At 30.7% G+C, this 21133-nt stretch overlaps 3 protein-coding genes across 3 annotated transcripts in view; 2 read left to right on the top strand and 1 right to left on the bottom strand.

Moving 5' to 3' along the window:
* Nucleotides 1-2644, top strand: part of LOC108685189 (sensory neuron membrane protein 1-like) — an 11184-nt gene extending 8540 nt beyond the window's left edge. Inside the window, exons 4-8 of the mRNA XM_018189877.1 lie at nucleotides 322-518; nucleotides 902-1107; nucleotides 1490-1745; nucleotides 1860-2071; nucleotides 2414-2644. Coding sequence (XP_018045366.1) covers nucleotides 322-518; nucleotides 902-1107; nucleotides 1490-1745; nucleotides 1860-2071; nucleotides 2414-2644 — 1102 coding nt within the window. The remainder of the gene's footprint in view (nucleotides 1-321; nucleotides 519-901; nucleotides 1108-1489; nucleotides 1746-1859; nucleotides 2072-2413) is intronic.
* A 4259-nt stretch (nucleotides 2645-6903) lies between these two features.
* On the top strand, nucleotides 6904-13122 carry LOC108684792 (sensory neuron membrane protein 1-like). The gene is made up of 8 exons (XM_018189281.1): nucleotides 6904-7014; nucleotides 7836-7993; nucleotides 8598-8797; nucleotides 9168-9370; nucleotides 10128-10383; nucleotides 10677-10888; nucleotides 11025-11251; nucleotides 11816-13122. Exons 1-8 carry the CDS (start codon nucleotides 6910-6912, stop codon nucleotides 12027-12029), a joined length of 1575 nt encoding a protein of 524 aa, XP_018044770.1. The 5' UTR covers nucleotides 6904-6909; the 3' UTR covers nucleotides 12030-13122.
* A 96-nt stretch (nucleotides 13123-13218) lies between these two features.
* On the bottom strand, nucleotides 13219-16817 carry LOC108685827 (protein trapped in endoderm-1). The gene is made up of 4 exons (XM_018190810.1): nucleotides 16605-16817; nucleotides 15011-15249; nucleotides 14447-14759; nucleotides 13219-14049 (listed from the first exon to the last, which is right to left on the bottom strand). Exons 1-4 carry the CDS (start codon nucleotides 16815-16817, stop codon nucleotides 13219-13221), a joined length of 1596 nt encoding a protein of 531 aa, XP_018046299.1.
* Nucleotides 16818-21133: the final 4316 nt, after the last annotated feature.

Genomic DNA, 21133 nt, shown 5'->3' with positions numbered 1-21133 from the left:
TAATAAAAAAAATAATTTATAAATAAATAACATAAATAAGAGAAAGAAATGTTATATTTAAGCGGATATTATATTAAGCGGATGTTGGTGCTTAATAATATTCACATGCAATGTATTTGCAAAATTATTTATTTATTATTATAGTAATATTTAAATATTATTAAGCTTCAAGATTCGCTTTGAAAATATAATTTTTATGTTATTTAAACAATTTACGTCTAGTATAAAATAAATTTTATGCAATTATTTGTATAAAATTAAAATTAAAAATTATTTATATAATATATGGAAGTAAAATGATAATTGATGATTGATTTCCAGTTTGTATCGGGATAAGGAAGATGTCGTAGATCGAGAGGAAGATGATACTGTTGAATATAGTTTGCGACAACTTTGGTACTTCAATCAGGAGAAAAGCATTATGTCAGAGAATGTGGAAATTTATGCGTTTCATCCTCTCATGATAGCGATAACCTTGATCATTCAAAGAGACAAGCCATCTACGATGGGAGTAATTAGTATGTATTTAACGAAAAAATAAAAATCCATGCACATCAAAGAAATTTTAATGTCCGCTTAATATTTAACTCATAGATATTCAGTTCATTAAAGTGATTTTGTTTTTGGATAACGTCGATTTTTAAAATCGAGAGATTACTAATTAGAAGAACGAAACAGTTTTTATTGTTCAAAACTTTGGTTTTTCTTGTTGCTATTATGTCAATTATATTAGCCGCATATATTTATTCCAATACATATATATTATATAATGTACATATAATCTTAAATTATATCCTTCTCTCTCTCTCTCTCTCTCTCTCTCTCTCTCACTCTCTCTCTTTCTTTCTCTCTCTTAAACTTTTATACCAGACAAACTAAATATAATTATTTATTTCTTTAGGCAAAGCGTTTGACAGTATTTTCAAGAAACCTGAATCAATATTTATCAAAACCACTATAAAAGATTTGTTCTTTACCGGTATACTACTTGATTGCACGGATATAACAGATTTCGCTGGATCCGCAGTGTGCTCCGCTTTACAGGAAAAAGAAGAGATATTAATCCGAGAGGAAGGTTTACGTTTCAGATTTGGTTATCTTGCTAAGGTAATATACCTGCAAATATGGTACGAATTTTTTGTGCTATTGTATTATTATATTATTAATAAAAGTAAAAAAAAAATGTTCTTTTGCCTTAAAAAATAATATCTATCTCATTCTTATATAAAATTTTTAAGTAATGTTTTGGTAAGAATATCTTTATAATGTATTATTTCGATTACATGGAAGGAAATAATATTACCATTGTCAGAAATTATTAAAATTAAATTAAATGTATTTCATTATTTAGGATATATATGTGCATATTAATTTAATTAAATTCGGGTGAGATTAAATTAATTTGGATAGGATTATAACATTTTTCATTTTAGATTTTTAAGAATTTCTAAGAATTTAATATATTTTAAGTGTTACCTTTTTATTCTAGACAAACGGAAGTCGTTTGCCAGAACGCATAAGAGTATACCGTGGAATTAAAAATTACAAAGACGTAGGTCGTGTGCTGACAATAGCAAATAGTACGAAGTTAAAGATGTGGTTTGGCAGTCCTTGCAACGATATTCGTGGCACAGATGGAACCATCTTCCCACCATTCCTCAACAAGGAAAAAGAAGTCTGGGTACACTCTCCAGACATTTGTCGAAGTATTGGCGCATATTATTTCGAACCAGGGAAAGTTCAAGGTATCATAAAAACTTAAAAAGTAACGCTAAGTGTTTACTCTTCGTCGATTCTGAGACATGCTGAGAAACAGAAATTAGTGAAATGGCCACGTTACAGTTAATTTTGCAACACAGGTTTCAAGACATTACACTATACGGCGGATCTGGGCGATCCGTCTGAGGACGAAGATGTGAGGTGCCTTTGTCAAGAGTCCGAAGGGTGTATGCCTAAGAACATATTCAATGCAGATCCTTGCAAAAACGTGCCTTTAAGAATAAGTCTACCTCATTTTTATAATTCTGATCCACGATACCTCGAGATGATTGACGGTGTAAATCCCATCCCTGTAAGTTTAATAATTGTTTTACTCTTTAAATATAATTTAAAATAATAAAATTAATCTTATTATTTTTTGTCTTGCAGTTTTTTTATCCATACATTTTCTTTTTTTTATATAATTTCACAATAATTTATACAAATATGTATAAATTAGCTAATTTTAAGGATAAAATATTAAATAATATTTATAAATAAAATTAATTTTATTAAAATAATAAATTTATAATAAGTAAATTTCAAGAAACAATGTGAATTTATCAGTAATGACAATTTCTAATCGTGCAAATTGCTATGAATATAAAACGATTACGAAGTTTACGAGAATTATAATAAAAGATATTATTTGCAGGAAAAGCACCGGATGACTTTTAATTTTGATCCGATGACAGGCACTCCAATAAAAGCGTATAAAAAGATTCAATTCAACGTGATAGTTGGACCCATCCCTAAACTTCGATTGATGAAGTCCTTTCCGGAAGCACTTTTTCCGCTATTTTGGGTGGAGGATGGCCTCGAACTCGGGAATATTCTAATAAAGCCACTGAAAGTTGCCTATTTACAAATTTTAATTGCAAAGTAAGTAATAATATTATCTTTTTATAAGCTTTTTTTCTATCGCATTATTATTTCGATAATTTAGTTTCGTCTTATGAAATATCTGATATTGCACACCAAAAAATTTTGCGAAATAATTTTTTTCGCATGGTGTTTTCACGCCGAAATTACTGCAGTTGAAGATTGACCGACTTTTTTTGCAGAATAGTGATGTGGCTCATGATCCTCGGTGGTCTGGGTATGCTTATTGTTGCTATGATGAGGTATTACAAAAAAAACAATGTGGACAACGTTGCGGTACCGGATCTCGTGCCGGGCAAGGAGCAGAATAAGACTCCTAAAAAATTAACCATTAGTACTATACAAGGTGAATTGGTACCACCTAAAATTGATTAACACACAGGGAGTAATAATTATTATTACACTAAAGAAGGTTGGGAGATGGCGTTATTAATCGCGCGATGTCAATTGCATTGTGTCGAAAATAATTTTTGAGATGTCATTACTTAGTTAATATTTGGATAATACTTCGATGACATTTATCCAGATAACACGTCCCATTATTGTAATATACTTACTCAGATAGAAATAATATACCCGTGTTTTACTTTACAAACGCATATGAGCCGTAATGGATTAACATTTTTATCAATAGTGTTTTGAAAACTATCACTGTTGAAAGATATATTAGATATCAGAGTACATTTTATTAATTCTAATGTTAGTTATTTAGATTGATTAATTGTAACAATGAGTCAAACGCGGATTAATAGACCATAAATATGTAAGAAACTAATTATTAGTAATTATTATTTTTGCTGTACGCTTTATTATAAAAGTTGTCTTCACCGACTTAAAGTACTTCGTCGATCAAGATAATTAGAGCGATAATTAGAGCAATATTAAACCTATTCTTGATGTCATTAACTTTTATTACAACGTTATAAGGAAGAAAATGAAAAAGAATGCCTAATGCGTATAAGTCATCTAAACTGTTATTATTTTATTTCTGCTATTTTATTTCTTATTACTATTACTGAATATAATATAAATGACATCTTATAAAAAAATGTAAAATAAATGAATAATGAAAAAATTCCCAAATTATATCTTAATTTATAATACAAACATTTTAAAAAATCAAGTTTTTAAGTCTTCAAAGATACACATAAATACACTTTCGTGTACATAATATATAATAATATTATAAATTGTATATATAACTTATTTTGTATACATAAAAAATCAGGTAAGATATACTGAGACAAGCGAATCGATTAGCGCAGTCTAAACGCAGAGTCTAAACGTAAAGCCTTTACTCATATGAAAGCCTATGATTTTTCCGAGAAAACATTTCTTCTTAATAATATTTAGAAATTTAATTGTTTCAAGAAAGATTGGTAACAGAAATTTTAATTTCTAGAGATTGGAGATCTTCATTGATCCAAGAAAAAAAGAAAAACAGAGTAGCAGAGAATCAGAGAGATGTGCATCATAAACTTTTATTATAAATTTAATCCTCCGTTGGCAATCTGGGTTTTTTTTAGAGAAAAGAAAAATTTTACTTTCAAATTTCTTCAAAATAAAGGAAGATAAAAACCGATTTATTTTATTAAAATATATTATATTGTTAATAGTGGAGTTTCATGTAACAAAGGTGTTAAAAAGAACTCTGAATTTTTCCACATTTTTTGAAAGCCTGGAATAATAAAAAACTTGAACTGGACAAAAAAGACCCAGATTACAGGCAATGAAAGTAAGAATATGATTGCAGATAGAGGATTAATTTGACTCAAGACTATATTTCATAAATCTCGATCTTCATCAATCGTAACCTGAATTAAATAACGACCGAATCCCAAAGGTATTTTTAATCAGATAATACTTTATAATTATCAATTAATTGAAGAAACTTTTAGTAAAATGATCAACTGTTTATTTCTCTTCCAATATGTATTTACTTATCATATTAATATATACGTTATTGAAGATAACACGCGACAAACGAAGGTCATAATGACTTTAGAATCAACCAGCCTAATTTTTTCTTTGATTTTGATCAGAGGTTTGTTTTCAGTGTCACGTATTTGCGAGTCAGCGAGTAAAATTACACGAACGCAATGTCGTCGACGTTGGTGAAGCCTATTCTACTGGAGATGCCGTGCTATTACGTAGGGAAACCGAGAAGACAACAGGGTCGAACAAGTAGGAGTACGCCGACGCCGGTCTAGTGTAAGACATCGGTGTCATTATCGCGCGGGCAGTCCGTTCGCGACGAGCCGCGCACAATCAACAGCGACGGCGACGTCGACGATAACAAGGACGACAAGGGTGGTGCGAAGAGTTCGGTCGAAAGACCGCACAGGTGCGAAGACAGTTGGAAGGACAAGGCTTCCATCTTGCGACTCTCGATAGCTTAAAATATTCGTACAAAATTTTAAACACGGATAAAGCAACGCGAACAGTGTATTGCGTGAAAAAAGGATTATGGAGTGAATAAGGATCTCAAATCTCAACAATTGAAATTTTAACGCGAGCTTATACGACTGATCCGATTTTTATAAATCTAAAGGCGAGAAAGGGACGTAAATTACACAAAGCGATATTTATCTGCAAAATAATCGACAGAAAAAATTCAAGGAATTCTGATTCTCTAATATACCTATATTGATGTTGAAATCACACAGATTACCGAATATTGAATATTGATATTAATAGTGAATATTGATACGCAGATACTGAGGAATAGATTATGCTCTTCTAGTTCACTTGTTTGGATTACGAAGATAAAAATAGAAAGAGAAATCCACTTAAACGCAGAATTTTTCTCGGGCACTTCTTAATTTTTATTATATTATTACTTAACGTGAAATTATCGATAAATTAATTAGTTTTTAATTAATTTTTCCGTATTATTAAATAAATTATTATTGAATATTGCGAATTGTAATTCTGTTAATTGATATTCTCAGTATCTAAAAAAAATATTAATTTGATAATGGAATAAGATAAAAGGAATATATCTTTTCTCTATACTCTTTATTTTATACTCTACTAGATAAAAAGGATGATTTTGCTGAAGTATCTAAAAATTTAGCTAAATATAGACCTGAAAATAATTTGATTTAGACCATCAAAAGAATTATATAAAACGTACTAGTTATTAGAATATTAAAACTTCTTGCAGAATTGTCGTCAACATTCTACGTTAAATATTCTACATAATTATTTTGATATTCCAAAATTATTTTTAGATTTATATCCAGTTAAATTAAATATTTTAGCAAAATCGTTTCTTCCATGTATCAAGTTTAAGAATACTTAAATGCGTATGCTACTTTAATTTATTGTTATATTTAATTTTTTATTAGTATCTTGTACATTATGTTATAATATCCATCGTAATTTAATGTTTAATGTTATTTTTACGCATCACAGACAAAATTTTCATGAACATGAGAAGTCAATTAAGAGAATTTTAAAAAAGAGGAATCTTGAATCTTTTTTCATTAAGTGCAGTGCAGCAAAAGTGTTTCTTTCGAATCAGAGTGGTGCAAGACCGACAAGAACAGGCGTTTCTAGGTGTCATTATCAAACATGGTCACAAAGCGACGTGCATATGACGTTGCCGTTCGCGAACTTCAAAGAATGTACGATATTTTAAAACGTTCGAAGTTGCTGTACGCGTTTCCGTTCGGCAAAACGTTTGACAACGTACTCCGCATTCTCGAAGAATATAATAAGGTTTCGATCGTTTAATGTTAATCTTCGATCTTCACGAATCAAGAATAGAGCTTGTGAAAAATTTACGTTCCCTCGCAATTACTTCAGAAAAAAATCGAGATTGAGCTTTCGACAATTAGTGTTTACGTTTTTTTATGAACGTCACGTGATAATATCCTGACTTTAAATGACGCGATAAGTCATAAGTCATAAGTCATTGATATTAATTTCCAATAAGTAGATAATACTCTCTAAAACTTTTAGAATAAAATTCATTCTAAAGAGTGAAATCTCATTCTTAAAGATTGAAAATTGAAACACTCTTTTTCAAGACTGGGTCACTTTTCACTCTTTAAAGTGAAATCCTCATAAGAATTTAAACAGTATGTAATAGATCCGCAAACTTAAATGCATATTCTCAATTTTGTAATCCGAAGTTTTAATAAATAATTGTTTATTACGTACGTTATCTATATATAAATATCTATTTCGGTCCGAAAATATCTATTTCGGTCCAATCATATATTTGTGCCTAAATATCATTTGGCGTTTCTGCAGAGCGTTAAAATGGTGTCTATAAAGAAACTCGGAATTGGCGGTGGAGTTTCGTTTATCTTCGGCATTCTACTTTGGTGCGGATTCCCAGCATTGATTAGATCGCAAATTAAAAAGGTGAGCAAATGTAATGAATAATAAATTAATTTTTATTTTTGTATAAAATATTTTAATCTTGCTATATAAAGAAAATATAAATAAATAATTACACACTTGTTAAGAAAGTGATATATTTCTATAACATTTATATTTTTTACTTGAGCAATTTTCTTGTATTATAAATTATAGATTTTTCAATAATTTTATTTCTGCGCGCAAAATTAATTTCCAAGAGATATACGCACATATGTTTTTCAGATTATTCGCAAAATTTCTTTTTCCAGGTTTTTGACGAAAAAGTTTATTAATGTTATATTACATACCGTAAAATATTAATAAATTTTCATACAATTTAAAAAATCTTTTTGCCATTCTTAGAAATTTTGCATCTGGATTCTAGTATTATTATTTTGTAGTTTATGTATCGTGAAATATTCAAGTCATTCCATGAAAGAGTATGTCACGAAATCCTTGAACTCCAGTTATGTATTGTTACAATAATATATTGTTTTGGCATTTTATTGCAATATAATTTTCTATCCGAAAATCGTATAATTAATATAATTTTCTTCCGCTATACCGTTATATGAAACATAGACCCATTTTCAGAATCAACTTCATATGACCGGATAAACATTTGTTTTACTTTCACAGCTGTAATTACCGTAACATTCACTGACATAAATGTTCGCGTTTATTGCTAAAACTATAATTTGTGCAATCCACGTGGATACAGATTCATTTTTTATTGCAACGTTTTAAATAATATGCCATCAAGTTCGCTGTGAACAATTGAGAGCCTTGTTTATAATCTGACAAAATTTAACATAAATGTGTAGGCGGTTCAACTGAAACCAGGAAGTGAGATACGTGATATGTGGTCGGTTGTTCCGTTTCCATTGGATTTTAAGGTTTATATGTTCAATATAACCAATCCTGATGAAATTAAAGAGGGTAAAAAGCCAAGGGTGCAGGAAGTTGGGCCATTCTTCTACGAGTAAGTAACTCTTTTTTAATCTGATACTCTCAATATGTACAAAAATTTACGATTTAATATTTAAAATCTAATAGCAGATTTCCAATCTAATACTTATAGAATTTATAGATTTGACATCAGTATCTAAAACCAACTTTGTTTTTGTTCTTTTTTTTGTTATTAACAATTAAATTCTATATTCAATTTTTATATTTTCACATTTTTATAGATGAATTTTATAGATGATTATTATAGATGAATGGAAGGAACAATTTTATTAAAATTGCTAAAAATCTAGGTAAATACAGATCTGAAAATAATTTTATTAGAAACAAGTTAGTCGTTAGAATGTCAAAACAACGAATGTTTTTACAACATATGTTCATTATGTTTGAATGTCTTACATAATTATTTTGTTAGTTTAATAAAATCATTTTGTGATCTGTATCTAGTTAAACTTTTAGATACTTCAGCAAAATCATCCTTTCCACGTGTAGCCAATTTTGTTTTAATCAGCTGGACTTTTTTTTATTTAATTCACATCAATCAAGAATCACGTCTGCTTTCATAAACTTTATTCATTCTCAAATTTTTTAAAATATCAACATTTAAATATCAATTTCAGCGAGTACAAGGTGAAGTTTGATCTCGTCGATCGAGAAGATGAAGACTCCGTCGAGTACAGCATGAAGACAACGTGGTTCTTCAACCCCAAGAAGAGCAACGGATTGACAGGCGAAGAGATAATGGTCTTCCCTCATCTCATGATTCTGGGCATGGTGGGAGCCACCCTGCTGGACAAACCCGCTGCGATCGGTGTCGTCGGTATGTACATATGATTTATCAGTATTAAATATTTTCTTTCAATGTCGTGTATCGATTGCAGTCGCGAATCGGCTGTATCGCACAGGGTCGACGCGGACTATAATAATAAATGTGTGCCGGAAGGTTTAAAGTGGAACGTGAGATACGTTTTTCTATAGTGTACGTACACCTTAGGCGAAGGTGCGAATTATTTATAAGGTCTCCGTTGCCTCAATTGTCATCATATATTTGTAACACGTGCATTGCCTCATGCGACGATTAAATTCAATTAATAAAAACAGCGAGCAATTTACAAAAAAGTTATTATATTAATCTTAAAATATATGTCTATGTTCTCTCTTGTTACAATTGATTATCAATGAATATGTAGGCAAAGCCGTCGATAGCATCTTCCACAAACCAGACTCGATATTCGTGACAGCGAAGGCAAAGGATATACTTTTCGACGGTCTACCTGTCGATTGCGACGTGAAAGACTTCGCTGGATCGGCGGTGTGCAATCTATTGAAGACGGAAGCGAAAGATCTGGTACCGGATGGTGAAAATCGCTACAAGTTCTCTCTCTTTGGCGGGGTAGGTACACTGAAAAAAAATTTACTAAATCTTGATACATATTTCATTGAATAGCACTAATTGTAAGTAAAAAAACATTTACTTATAGTATATAAATATTTTTTTAATAAAAAAGTAATAGTTAAATCAAATTAATGATTTTTGTATCAAATAAAGATATGATTACATTTAGTAAATATTTAGAATTTTAAAATAAATCTTTATTAAAATTTAGTGTTTTCTCAGTGTAGTTTAAAAAAAATTGATAAATTATTTAATACAAAGATTGTATATAGACGTGTTTAAAGTACTTTAAAGTACTGATTGTGCTTGTGAAAATAATAATGCTTTAATAAATGAAGAATATTCATATGTTGCCATAATTATTTTATAGATAAAGATTGTTCAAAATTTCTAAATATCATTTTCTAAATATCGTTGGGTGATTTAAGTGACTATTGCTTCTGAAACTATATATTTTTGTAATATTATATCTTTAGATTATGTGAATATTATTTTAACGTAATTCTGTAACATCCCTGATTTCTTGGAGATATGATGATAAAGTAAATAAAGCCTAATTGCATGTTAAAAAAAACGAGTCACGCATGGAGATAATAATAAACTATTATGTTGTACCTGGTAATCTCGCGAGATGGTTACATTATACTTACGAAAAGTACATGCATAAAAAGTATGCAAAAATGATAAAAATTTATTACATTGTTCTTTAATAAAAGTACAATTTATTATTTCACGGAAAATTGAATGTTTATAGAAAAACGGTACCGCTGTATCGGAACGTATGAAAGTTCTACGTGGTGTTAGAAATTACAAGGAAGTCGGTCAGGTCTTGGAATTCAATGGTAAACCCGCATTAGACATCTGGCCGGAGGATCACTGCAACGCTTTCAATGGTACTGATTCGACAATTTTCGCACCTTTATTCGGGCCAGACGATGACGTCGTCTCATTTGGCTATGAAATCTGTCGAAGTCTTAGTGCGCATTTCGAGCGTCACACCAAAGTCAAAGGCATGTATTTAAAAATTTTTTAACATAAAATTTAAATTTTACAAGAAGTAAAAATTAAAATTGAGGCTTTAATGTCTCGAAATGCAAAAACATTTGCAAAACATTATGCATTTTTCATATTTTGTTATTGAAAAATGACGTAACGCTTTATATATCTTTTGATAAAAACTTATAATTATATAATTTTTTGAAATTATCGAAATAATATAACAATGTGACACAAATAAATATGTATGTATGTTTACTGTTACTTATTACTTTAATTTCATTTTTAATAACAATCTCGAATTTAGGCGTCAAGACTCTCCGTTACACTGCGAATTTAGGAGATATGAGTACGAATCCTATGGAAAAGTGCTTCTGTCGAACACCGGAGACTTGTTTGACGAGAAATTTCTACGATATGACGAAATGTTTAGGCGTCCCTATTATTGGATCTCTACCACATTTTTATGATACCGATGGAAAATATTTAGAGATGGTGGATGGCTTGCGCCCGAATCAGGTGATCGACAGAGAAACAATATATTTCAATAATCATGATAGTCATAAGAAAATAATTTTATAAAATAAATAACTATAATGAATTAGATTAAATATGAAAGATTTGTAATTTTTTTTTAATAAATATTCATCGACAGGATGAGCATGAAATCGACATGGATTTCGAACCAATGACGGCTACGCCAATACGCGCGCATAAGCGGTTGCAGTTCAATATGTTTATACAACCGATACCAAAGTTCAAATTGATGAAGAATTTTCCAAATGCGCTGCTACCTCTGTTCTGGGTAGAGGAAGGGATTCTTCTCGGCGACGAGTTCGTCAACAAAGTGAAGGTGGTGTTCAAAGTGATGGCAGTCGTCAAGTGAGTGTTGCGATTTGCAACAATGTTTTTTTAAATAATATTGATATTTAACAATATCAATATAATGTTAGTAATAATAACTATATGTACAATATCAACAGTATGTACAACTATATGTACAATATCAACAGTATGGCCGAAAATGACTAATTATACATATATAGTTATTGTTAGTATAAAAATTATTAAAATTACTATGATAATTACATGATAAGAATACAAGGTGTTTTATTGTGCAAAATGGCGATTAAATATATTTGGGGCTAGTTTCTGATTGGTAGCAAATTTCTAATAGCTGCCTTATGATGGTTTACAAAATTTTTGATTGATCATCCGACTGCACATAAACGGAAATGAATCTCGTATTTTTGTGCGGCAATTACTATGATTAATTTATAGTCATTTTTTGACAATCATATAAATATTAAACATTTTTTTTTTAATGTATAATTTAATTACACATGTCATACAATCAGTTTAACATCATTCCTATAATTACTTCTTTCTTTAACTTTTTTCTTGGATCACCGATGTCATTTATTAATTTGATACTATGATTTGCAGTTTTCTGAAGTGGCTGCTAGTATTAGGAGGGATAGGTATGGGCGGCGCGGCCGGATTTTTCTACTATAAGAATCGCGATAGCGGCAAATTAGATGTCACAAAAGTTACTCCGAAGGCTAGCGGGGACGACAACAAGACAGAAAAAAGCTGGCCACCTGGGATGAACATCAGCACGATATCGGCGGCGGTACCGTCCAGCCTCGACAGAAATTGAACTGCTATTAGCGGAAGGCTAATATAAATATTAACGTCGCGAAAGTCCATCCCCCTTCAGTCCCATATCTTTCTTTAACTAAAATTATTATTATTACTGTATATAATTGAGCAGGCTTTTTCAAATACGACAAAGGACCAAAGTATTTTGAAAAGAATAACAAACTATTTTTTTTTCATGAAAGTAAAATAAGGGTTTAATGTGGCGACATTAAGGGACTGAAGGATTAAAGGGCTAAAGTTATTATGACTAATATATATAATAAACAATCATGGCAATAATGTTGTTGCCATGCATATCTGGAGCTGACATTTCAGATCTATCAAAGATAACATGACAGATAAATGCGGTTTTTCTTTAAAAATAATCAAACTCGAGAATATATAAGTAAGGATAAGACTCAATGCGTTATATAAAACATAATTGAAGTTAATTATTTAACTACCTCGTTGTAAGAATGTTACAAATCTCTCATTTTGTAATGCACTTGTAATAATGTACACTATACAGTATGAATCAGCAGTTCTTAATCTTCGCTTTTCGGCTCGTGAATCAATTATGTAAATATATTTGAGGATTTTTAAACTTTATGAGAATTTTAAAACGCGTTTTATACCATTAATGCATGAACTTTGGTTCATAGTTTTATAATAGCGATTTGACACGCAAAGATATAGAAAGGCTAAGGACCGCTAGCATACATAATTAGTTATTCTTAATGAAAAGGAAACATTTAGATTTAGAGCTTTTAAATCTTCTAATAGATTAAATAAAATACAACAAACTACTATCATCCGATTAGATACAAAGCGAGTAAAAATGGCGAACATCATTAAAGAAATAATATATTTAATTTTGTCGAAATAATATAGTTTATTTATCTAATTTTGTTGAAATATATAAATAAAATTATTTTTAAAATACTAAAACTAAAAGACTAGAAATTTACACGTTTATTTTAATAAATAAATAACAATTTTCACTACTTAAGTGTCATTTTTATAGACGATGATCTTATGAAAAGGAAAACATCGAGGAAGCATCAACAAAAATTTTTAAATCGTAAACAAATGCATTAAATAACAGATATAAATTACACATTATTGATGTATTTATCATTTCCTTCTAATTATTTATATTCAGACGTTCAGCTGAGTGTCAGTAGACTCTCCTTCCGCTTATTTTCTGTTCATCTTTTACACAGCAACACATATCTATACGCGCTCCTGTACTCGGAGCTCATCACAACATAGATAACAGGATTGATGCAGGTCGTCAGGTAGATGAGTATGTAGCCGGCGATATTGAGGCCCTGCCAGTTCTGGAAAACCGCCCCCTGGAAAAGCTTCGTGACGGTGATCGGCAAGTAGCACACTAGAAACGACACGAATATCACGAGGATCATCTGCAACAGTTTCCGGTCCTTGGCGGACATCCTGGGCGTAGCGTACTCGGCACCGTTACACCTTCTGCCGACACTCATGAACTTTGACTGCCTGCGAAACGCCTTTCTTGCATGAGATTCGTTAATTTCTTCGAGTGGTCTGGAATCCAATCGATCCGAGTGTTCGCCGGCGATCCTCTGTAGTGAGGACTCCACCATGAAGGATGCTTGACCAGTCAACCTCCCCAGTCGATCACAAGGATTTTCCGACAATTTCCGTTGCAGTTCGCACTGGTTCCGATTAAAAAACAGTCTCGTTTCTGTGAAATCCGATTTCTCGATTGCATGTTCGTCCACAAATAGTATATCTTCCGATAGGCTGGCTTCAGAAGCATCGTAACCGTTGTTGGACTTCGCAATATTCGTGGTTTGATCATCTGTATGCATATTCATCGTACTATTCGTTTTTTGTTTGTGGATCAGCTGCTTGGACGATGATGAATCTTCATTAGCCGATGTGGATGGTAGTTCGAGATTCCTTTCTTCGTTTGGATTAAGAAGAACCGCTTGCATCGATGAGAAAGGAACGCAGAGAACAGAGAGCTCTTGCTCTTGATTTTTCGTAGTAGACGGTTGCTGTAAAAATGATTAAAACGATAAATTAGAATTTAATCGATAATTTAAAAGAATATAATTAAATTTTGATAAATTAAATAAAAAGTTCATTTTAGCAAAATTTTTATAGCATTTTTTAGCTATTTTTTTAATTTTATAATTTTTTAACTATTTTATTAGTTTTCTTTTTAATATACTCTCTAATTAATTTTATTTATTTTTATTTATTTAATTTGAAGTTGTATACAAATTCCAAAGTTTGTCATCAAGCATATAACTTTTTTCAACAAAACGTATAGAGAGAGATAAAAAAGAATCGTTCTTCTTTTTTATTCTTTTAAATGTATTTTCTGCGATTTACTTTCCCTGAGTTAAATCTTTTTCCTTTTTCTTTGTTACAGAAATAAATAGATCTTACGTTATGGCTAATTTCCGTCGGTTCTACATTGAAGATCTTCACTCTGCTTCTACTCTTCGAAGCAGTTTCGCGAACGATGTAGAAAATCCTAGCATAGCAAACAGTAATAGCGAGACAGGGTATTAAAAATGCGAGGACAAAAAGGAACTCTTTTGGACTCCGCCCGTTTATATCCGGCAGAATCGTACAGGATCCGATAACAGGATCCAATCCAAAACGTCCGAATCGTTCGAACCACGTGACGACCAGCAAGCCAAAAGCAATAATCCATATCGCCAAAACCATCGGTATTAAGAACTTCGTTTTATACAACCTTTGAATAACATTCAATAATTAATTTGTAATAGAATTAAGAAAATAATTTCTTATATAAAAATTAAAACAGAAAAGATTTTAAATCGAGGCTCAGTTTTTGAGAAAAATATATTTATCTTTAAATTATTACTGCAATAATTTTATTTATTTATTAGCCTTTGCAGACTCAATAATCATTTAATATTTGATTTATTAATAAAAAAATAATTATGGAAAATAAAATATATTTGTATGGAATAAATTACTTACATAGAATAGAGACTAGGATGACCGATCATGACGTAGCGATTGATTGTGATCGCGAGAACGCTGAAGAGGCTGACTGCAACGAGGCCGTACCTCAAGAGCGGAAACAGCCGACATAAAAGTGGTCCGTGCAACCACGACCTATGCCAGAACGTTGAAGTTGCGAGTGGTAGATTGAAACAGCAAAACATCAAATCTGATATCGAGAGATTCATAATGAAGACCGCAGTAGCGTTCTTTAGCTGTAACAAAATTAATTATAAAAAATTATAGAAACTTTACATTAAAAACAAAATTAATTTACATTAAAAATAAAATTTAAATTACAAAAATATTTCCTTACAAAATATCTTTATTATGTTATTGCCCGGAATTGCTTTTTAAGATTTATTTAGAATATTTAAATAAATCATTTTGTATTTATATTATAATACTTTATTGTTGTGCGTGATTAGAGCAGATATTTGATAATACATGTATAATAACAAAGAAATCGTTGACGTGAAAATTAATTCGCAGAATTATCGAATAAACTCTCCCGAATTTCTCGAAGTAAATACGATAAAATTGATGGAGACTTCTCGATTCGGTTCTAGTTGATTATATTGGAATGGAGTACGTGAACCTTCGTGAAAACACATGACTGTATATGCGGTCGGTTCTGCGTAATCGATTCCAAACTTAACTTATTGATGATTGACTTTGGTGAGAAATTTAGCCATAGAATCGTGCCGACGACCTCTTTTTCAACCTCATAATCGATGTTTTTTAATAACAAACATGTTAGAAACAAAATACCTTCTACTATTCATAAAACAATTATTTCGTATTTGGAAATCTCTAAAAATTTATGCTTTTAAAATGAAATAAATACATTCGAAAGTGAAAGAGAGAAAAAGTGAAAATGGCAATAAAAAATCAACATGTAAGATTACAACATGTAAGATAAAATATAAAACTTAAATAATACAGAATCCTTTTATAAAAGAAAACTATTAAGAATATTAGACTGAGGAACATTCTGTATAGTTTAACGTCATTGCAACTTGGATTAACACCTTGTAAAACTAAAGAGGTAACTAAACTATAATAACTCGAGAAAAACCACTTTGGCAGCTTTTAAAATTTCTGCGTGTAAGCAATGCCGGAAACTTGAGTAACCTTACATAATACGGATTCATTATACTAGAACCTTTTGAGCATGAGTCGGGAAAATTGTTGCAATAAGTAGCGCAAAACGATTTACAAATAAAAATGCTTTATTACATTAAGCATTTCAGAATATTTTTTTTTTAAGAGGAATTTAATTGTAACATCAACACGTTGGCATATTATTATTTTTCTGAATTATTCTCCTTTTACGAATCATCATTGTTTCATGTAACACCAACGTCAAAATTGCGCGAAATTCGTATCGACAATTTTATTAATCGATCAATTTTCAGCTTGAGCTGTGTTTGCTTTTTTCCTACTCGCATTCTTTTTTATTATTATCACATTATTTTTTTATACAAAGTTACATAGGATAGGATTTTTTATATAAAATTATATATTATTTTTTAAACGTAACTTCTAACAAAGTTATAGCTACAGTTACCTTTTTAGTGCGAAATAATGCAATCACCGTAATGAGATTTCCCGGAATGCCGACCAGCATGAAGAGGATGCAGCAAGCAGCGGCGAAGCACAGCAGCCACCGTGGATAGTCAACGAAGAGGATCACTGATCCCGGATTCTGCAGCATCTCTTCGATTGCTACGTCGCTGTTGCGTCCGGTTTCGTTGCTCGTCATCCACCAGTGTTTTAGCATCTGTGGAAGACCAAAGTCTCGCCGAGTATGTCTACGAATGTCGTGTCAGGGCCGTAAATAGAGTCTTGACATTTTACATTTCGCCAGATATTTTATTTATCTTGATGTTTTTAGGGAGAGAACCCTTTAAAATAATAATCAACAGCTGTTTTTAAATCAAAAGCTATTATTATATATATATAATCTATTTTATCCATAAGAGATTACATAATATAAAGTGATTTAAACGATTGTAATTACTTTCTAAAACTTTCAGAGTGAATCTCAATTAGGAGAGTATCACTCTTTAGAGTGAGATTCCACTTCAAAAAATTTAGAAAGTAGTAATTATTATCATGTCGTGATTAAGCGACACTTTGTCACCTTCGCAAAAATATATATTATTTATTATATTATATTATTTAATATAATTGTACCTTAATTACATCGTATGTAATTAAGGAAGTTTCTTGATAAGAGAGATGTGCTTAAGAACATTACATGGCTCTAGTCTAGAAATATATGTTTTTTTTTTTTCCTTTTTCTTCGTTGTATTGTACATGATCTCGTTTAACGACTGACACATGTTTTGCCATTTCAGAGGCGCGAATTTTGCACACCATTCACGCGTGTCTATGTGTTGGATCCAGCACGTCTCTTTTTTCTCCCAACGGTGCCAGTACGTCGGAAAGGAACAGAGAGATCTATTTTCGCCACCTGAGACGATAAACTCTTTCGCGAGAGAGTAAACTCTCAGAAGTTTCTATGGTCCAAACCGGCTTCGCGCGACCTGTAGTCTCGCAGAGTATCGATGATCAATTCATACAGTCCGCATAGTCGCGAATCATTGCCGACAGCCATATCAATTTTCGCACACAAATTATAAGTCGCTTTCTCTAGGTGCATTGGAATGAGCGAACGTAAATAAAACATTAAAAATTAACAATATACTGTCTGTTTTTTATTAATAAACTTTCTAAATTGATGAACCTTAAGGAACATATAAAAATCAACAAAAAAATGACTTCATTTTAATTTTTAACATCAATAAACAATCAAATTTTGTAACAAAAAATTATCATTTTGACTTTCATGGCGTTAAAATAAAATTATTTTGATTTCCTTTTGATTTGATATTTCTTGAAATCAATGCAATAAATTGAAGTGAAATAAATGTAGTTTGTTTAATTTCACTTCATAACTTATTATGCACTGTATATACCAATTCAGAGAGTTCATTGATAAAAAACAGACGGACAATGATAAACAATTTTAACACGATTTTGCTTGCAACTGTTTAACAAAAGAATTGTTTCAAATAAATAATAGAAATTCCAGATTTTTATTTCGTTCCACGACATTATGCTTACCTTTGCGAAAATAAAAAACACTGATTCTGATTCATCGACAGCGATGATTACCGATAATGATTTAAGATCTTCGTGATGATCTTTTCTCGCTCCTTTCGAAACGGGGATGATGTTAGTCGCGTTTCCGATTTATTTCTCGTCTTGTCGGTTCTCATAGTGACTTTGGCATTGCAGACTCAAATGGTTTCTTCTGGGAAACTATAAATTTCATCTGTCGCAATTTCTTGATATTATCGGTGCAATATATTTACGGTAACGAGAAGATCTACTTTTATGATGAAGTTAAATTCAAATTTATTTGCTAATTCGTGACACAAGGAAATACAAAAAGAAGGAATAGAATTAACAGATGTGCGAAGCGGATCTGGTAAAATTCACGAATGGACTGACGGAATTATTAGCAAGAATCAGTGTGTATATAAGAGTATGCACTTTTCGCGGATGCTGCGCTTGCGCCAAATTCGACTCCTCCTTTTATTCCTCTGTCGAAATAATTTTCTTATGATAACCAATTTGGTAATTAGAAGGCATTTCTTGACCATCTTTTATTTATTATGATAGAAATTTTTTGCGATATATCAAAATATAATGTAAGAGATAATTGCGTTAAATTTTACAAAAATAAGATAAGCACAGATAAGCAAGAATGAGGATACCGATCAACAATCTTATTATAAATAATTTATTGTGTAAATTGGGATGTTACATAGTCGACGACGTGGTAGCGAAAGTATTAAAATGGTGCCAGTCAGCCCCATGTCGCCGATATGCCACTTATGGTAAAACATCTACATGTCTGATGATCGTACCGTCCCCTGGAAACTGTGGCGAGAGCGTCCCTACATCCTTTTTAAAAATAATTGCATTTTGTTAGTAATGGGAGTGAGGGGGAGAGCCTTCCAGCTGCGCACAAACGATCGCGAACGGAAGCGTGCGAGTCGGAAGTGCGTTTCCCCATTTCGCTGCTTGTCCGTGTTCCGAGGATCGCTGAAATCTCTGGCTGTAGGCAAGTACAGTGGAAAAAATGTGTACTAAATTTCAATAAATATTTGTTTAAATAGTACTAAATATTTATTAAATGTAAACATATATTTATTTGATGTCAATTTGATTTAAGTTATCACATTTTTTTATTGAGTAAATTTATTTTATTTACTGTAAATTTTGGATTAATAGAGTTCGTGAAAAAATCTGTGAAAGAATATCTGGTAATCGCAATTAGTGGTTTATGTATACAATTTATTAATGCTTTAAATAACATAAGAAATTAATTAATTAATTTTCTCTGAACAAAATCTATCTTTTGATGTTTTTATGATTACATATTTTTGATTAATTAAAAATTAATTAGTCTTTTTTTATCATATAAAATGTAATAGTTGATAATTCTTTAATTTCCTACAATAATCTCTCTACTTTGTGATGATTGATATTTTTTAATCTATCATATTGCGTATCTATTATTTGCCGGAAGAGCATCCGGCAAATCTAGGACGCTGCATAAACGTGTTATTAGTATTATATCCATAAATGGATTGATTGTTATATTCAACATAAATAAATTATACCCATCAATCTCACATCAATCTTCTTTTACGAGAATAGATCTTGAATAGATCGGAAAAGTTAGAGTTTTGGATGGAATTAATTCCGGACCGCGACTGGATGCGGGTCTCCTTTGTGACGCGTGAAACTAACGAGACGTTCGATTAGTCATACCAATTAATGCCGCCGGTCAGTTCCACTTCGTTAGGTTTAATTCACTCTCCTCGCCGTGTCTTCAGTTTCTTACGTAATAAACGCGCCCACTTAATAAAGAATGACGATCTTAGATATCAGTTGACCGCGAGTAGGTCCGAGTTCGAGTTCTTATGCGAATTTAGTACCAAATATGGTTCGCCATGAGCTTATATGTATAATATTGCGGTTTGTACTTATCATCGCAAGATAGTTAATTTTTAATCGAGCAGCTTATTCTGTTTAAATTTTAATTTTATTTGATATATTTTTAACAATTTCTCAAATAATAAATATTCTTAAAAATTTTCTTATAAAATATCTCATTTAAACGTAATAAAAAACGTAATAAATGAATAAATTAATTGTCTTATTTATTTATATTATAAGTATAATTAAGTATCTTATATTATATGTATTGTATATACGTACTATATTATAATTTTGTAATACTTACATTATTTATATTTTTAATGTAGCATTTAATTTCATTGTTTCTGTGATTATTAACTCTTGTTGTTATATATACCTCTAATGCTTCGTACATATCCGCATATGACTCATGAGTTTCACGATGGCTTTTTTTTATCTTTGAAGGATGTTTGTCTTTTTTTACATTAAATGATTGTCTTGCAAGCAATCAAGACAGAAAATCAAAAGTAAGATAAGAACATTCTAATCTCTTTTTCGATAGAGATACTTATAAATCTGAAGGTGAACATTTCTTTATACTACGATATTGCTTAAATTATTTCGTATAAGGAAAGCCTTACAAAACGATTAATCGCTCAAGATTTACAGCGTCCTAATTAAATGAAAGAATGCGATATATTTTCCAATAAAATAATTTTTAAACAACATACATAAAATTCCTATTAAGATTCTCCTATCATGGATTATCATTTACAAAAGAAATTCTTTTAACTCCTTAAAATACCACCAAATTATTTAAATTTAATGTTTTACATTTAATTTTTAATTACTTTACAATTTCATTTATAATAATAGAGTATCTAATCTTAATTTTTTACATAACTTAACTATTTATAAAATTTTTCTTTATTTTTCTTTATTTTTATATATCAAAATTTTTACATATTTCACCATATAAAAAATTCTTTCTATTAAAAATATCTATTTATTAATTATTATATTATCCCCTTAAATACTAATTAATTAAATTTACTCAATTTATAGTCTAACTGCTATTGCTGGCACTAAAATTTATCA

Source organism: Atta colombica, unplaced genomic scaffold, assembly GCF_001594045.1.
Source record: "Atta colombica isolate Treedump-2 unplaced genomic scaffold, Acol1.0 scaffold100, whole genome shotgun sequence".
In the NCBI taxonomy this organism is placed as follows: domain Eukaryota; kingdom Metazoa; phylum Arthropoda; class Insecta; order Hymenoptera; family Formicidae; genus Atta; species Atta colombica.
This window is presented reverse-complemented; position numbering and strand designations above follow the sequence as displayed.

Coding starts and splice junctions, on each gene's coding strand:
- LOC108684792 (XM_018189281.1), top strand. CDS start 6,910: ATGGTGTCTATAAAGAAACTCGGAATTGGCGGTGGAGTTTCGTTTATC. Junction 8,798..9,167: donor CGCTGCGATCGGTGTCGTCG/GTATGTACATAT, acceptor ATGAATATGTAG/GCAAAGCCGTCGATAGCATC. Junction 10,384..10,676: donor GCGTCACACCAAAGTCAAAG/GCATGTATTTAA, acceptor TCTCGAATTTAG/GCGTCAAGACTCTCCGTTAC.
- LOC108685827 (XM_018190810.1), bottom strand. CDS start 16,817: ATGCTAAAACACTGGTGGATGACGAGCAACGAAACCGGACGCAACAGC. Junction 15,250..16,604: donor CATTATTTCGCACTAAAAAG/GTAACTGTAGCT, acceptor ATTTTGTTACAG/CTAAAGAACGCTACTGCGGT. Junction 14,760..15,010: donor CATCCTAGTCTCTATTCTAT/GTAAGTAATTTA, acceptor TGTTATTCAAAG/GTTGTATAAAACGAAGTTCT.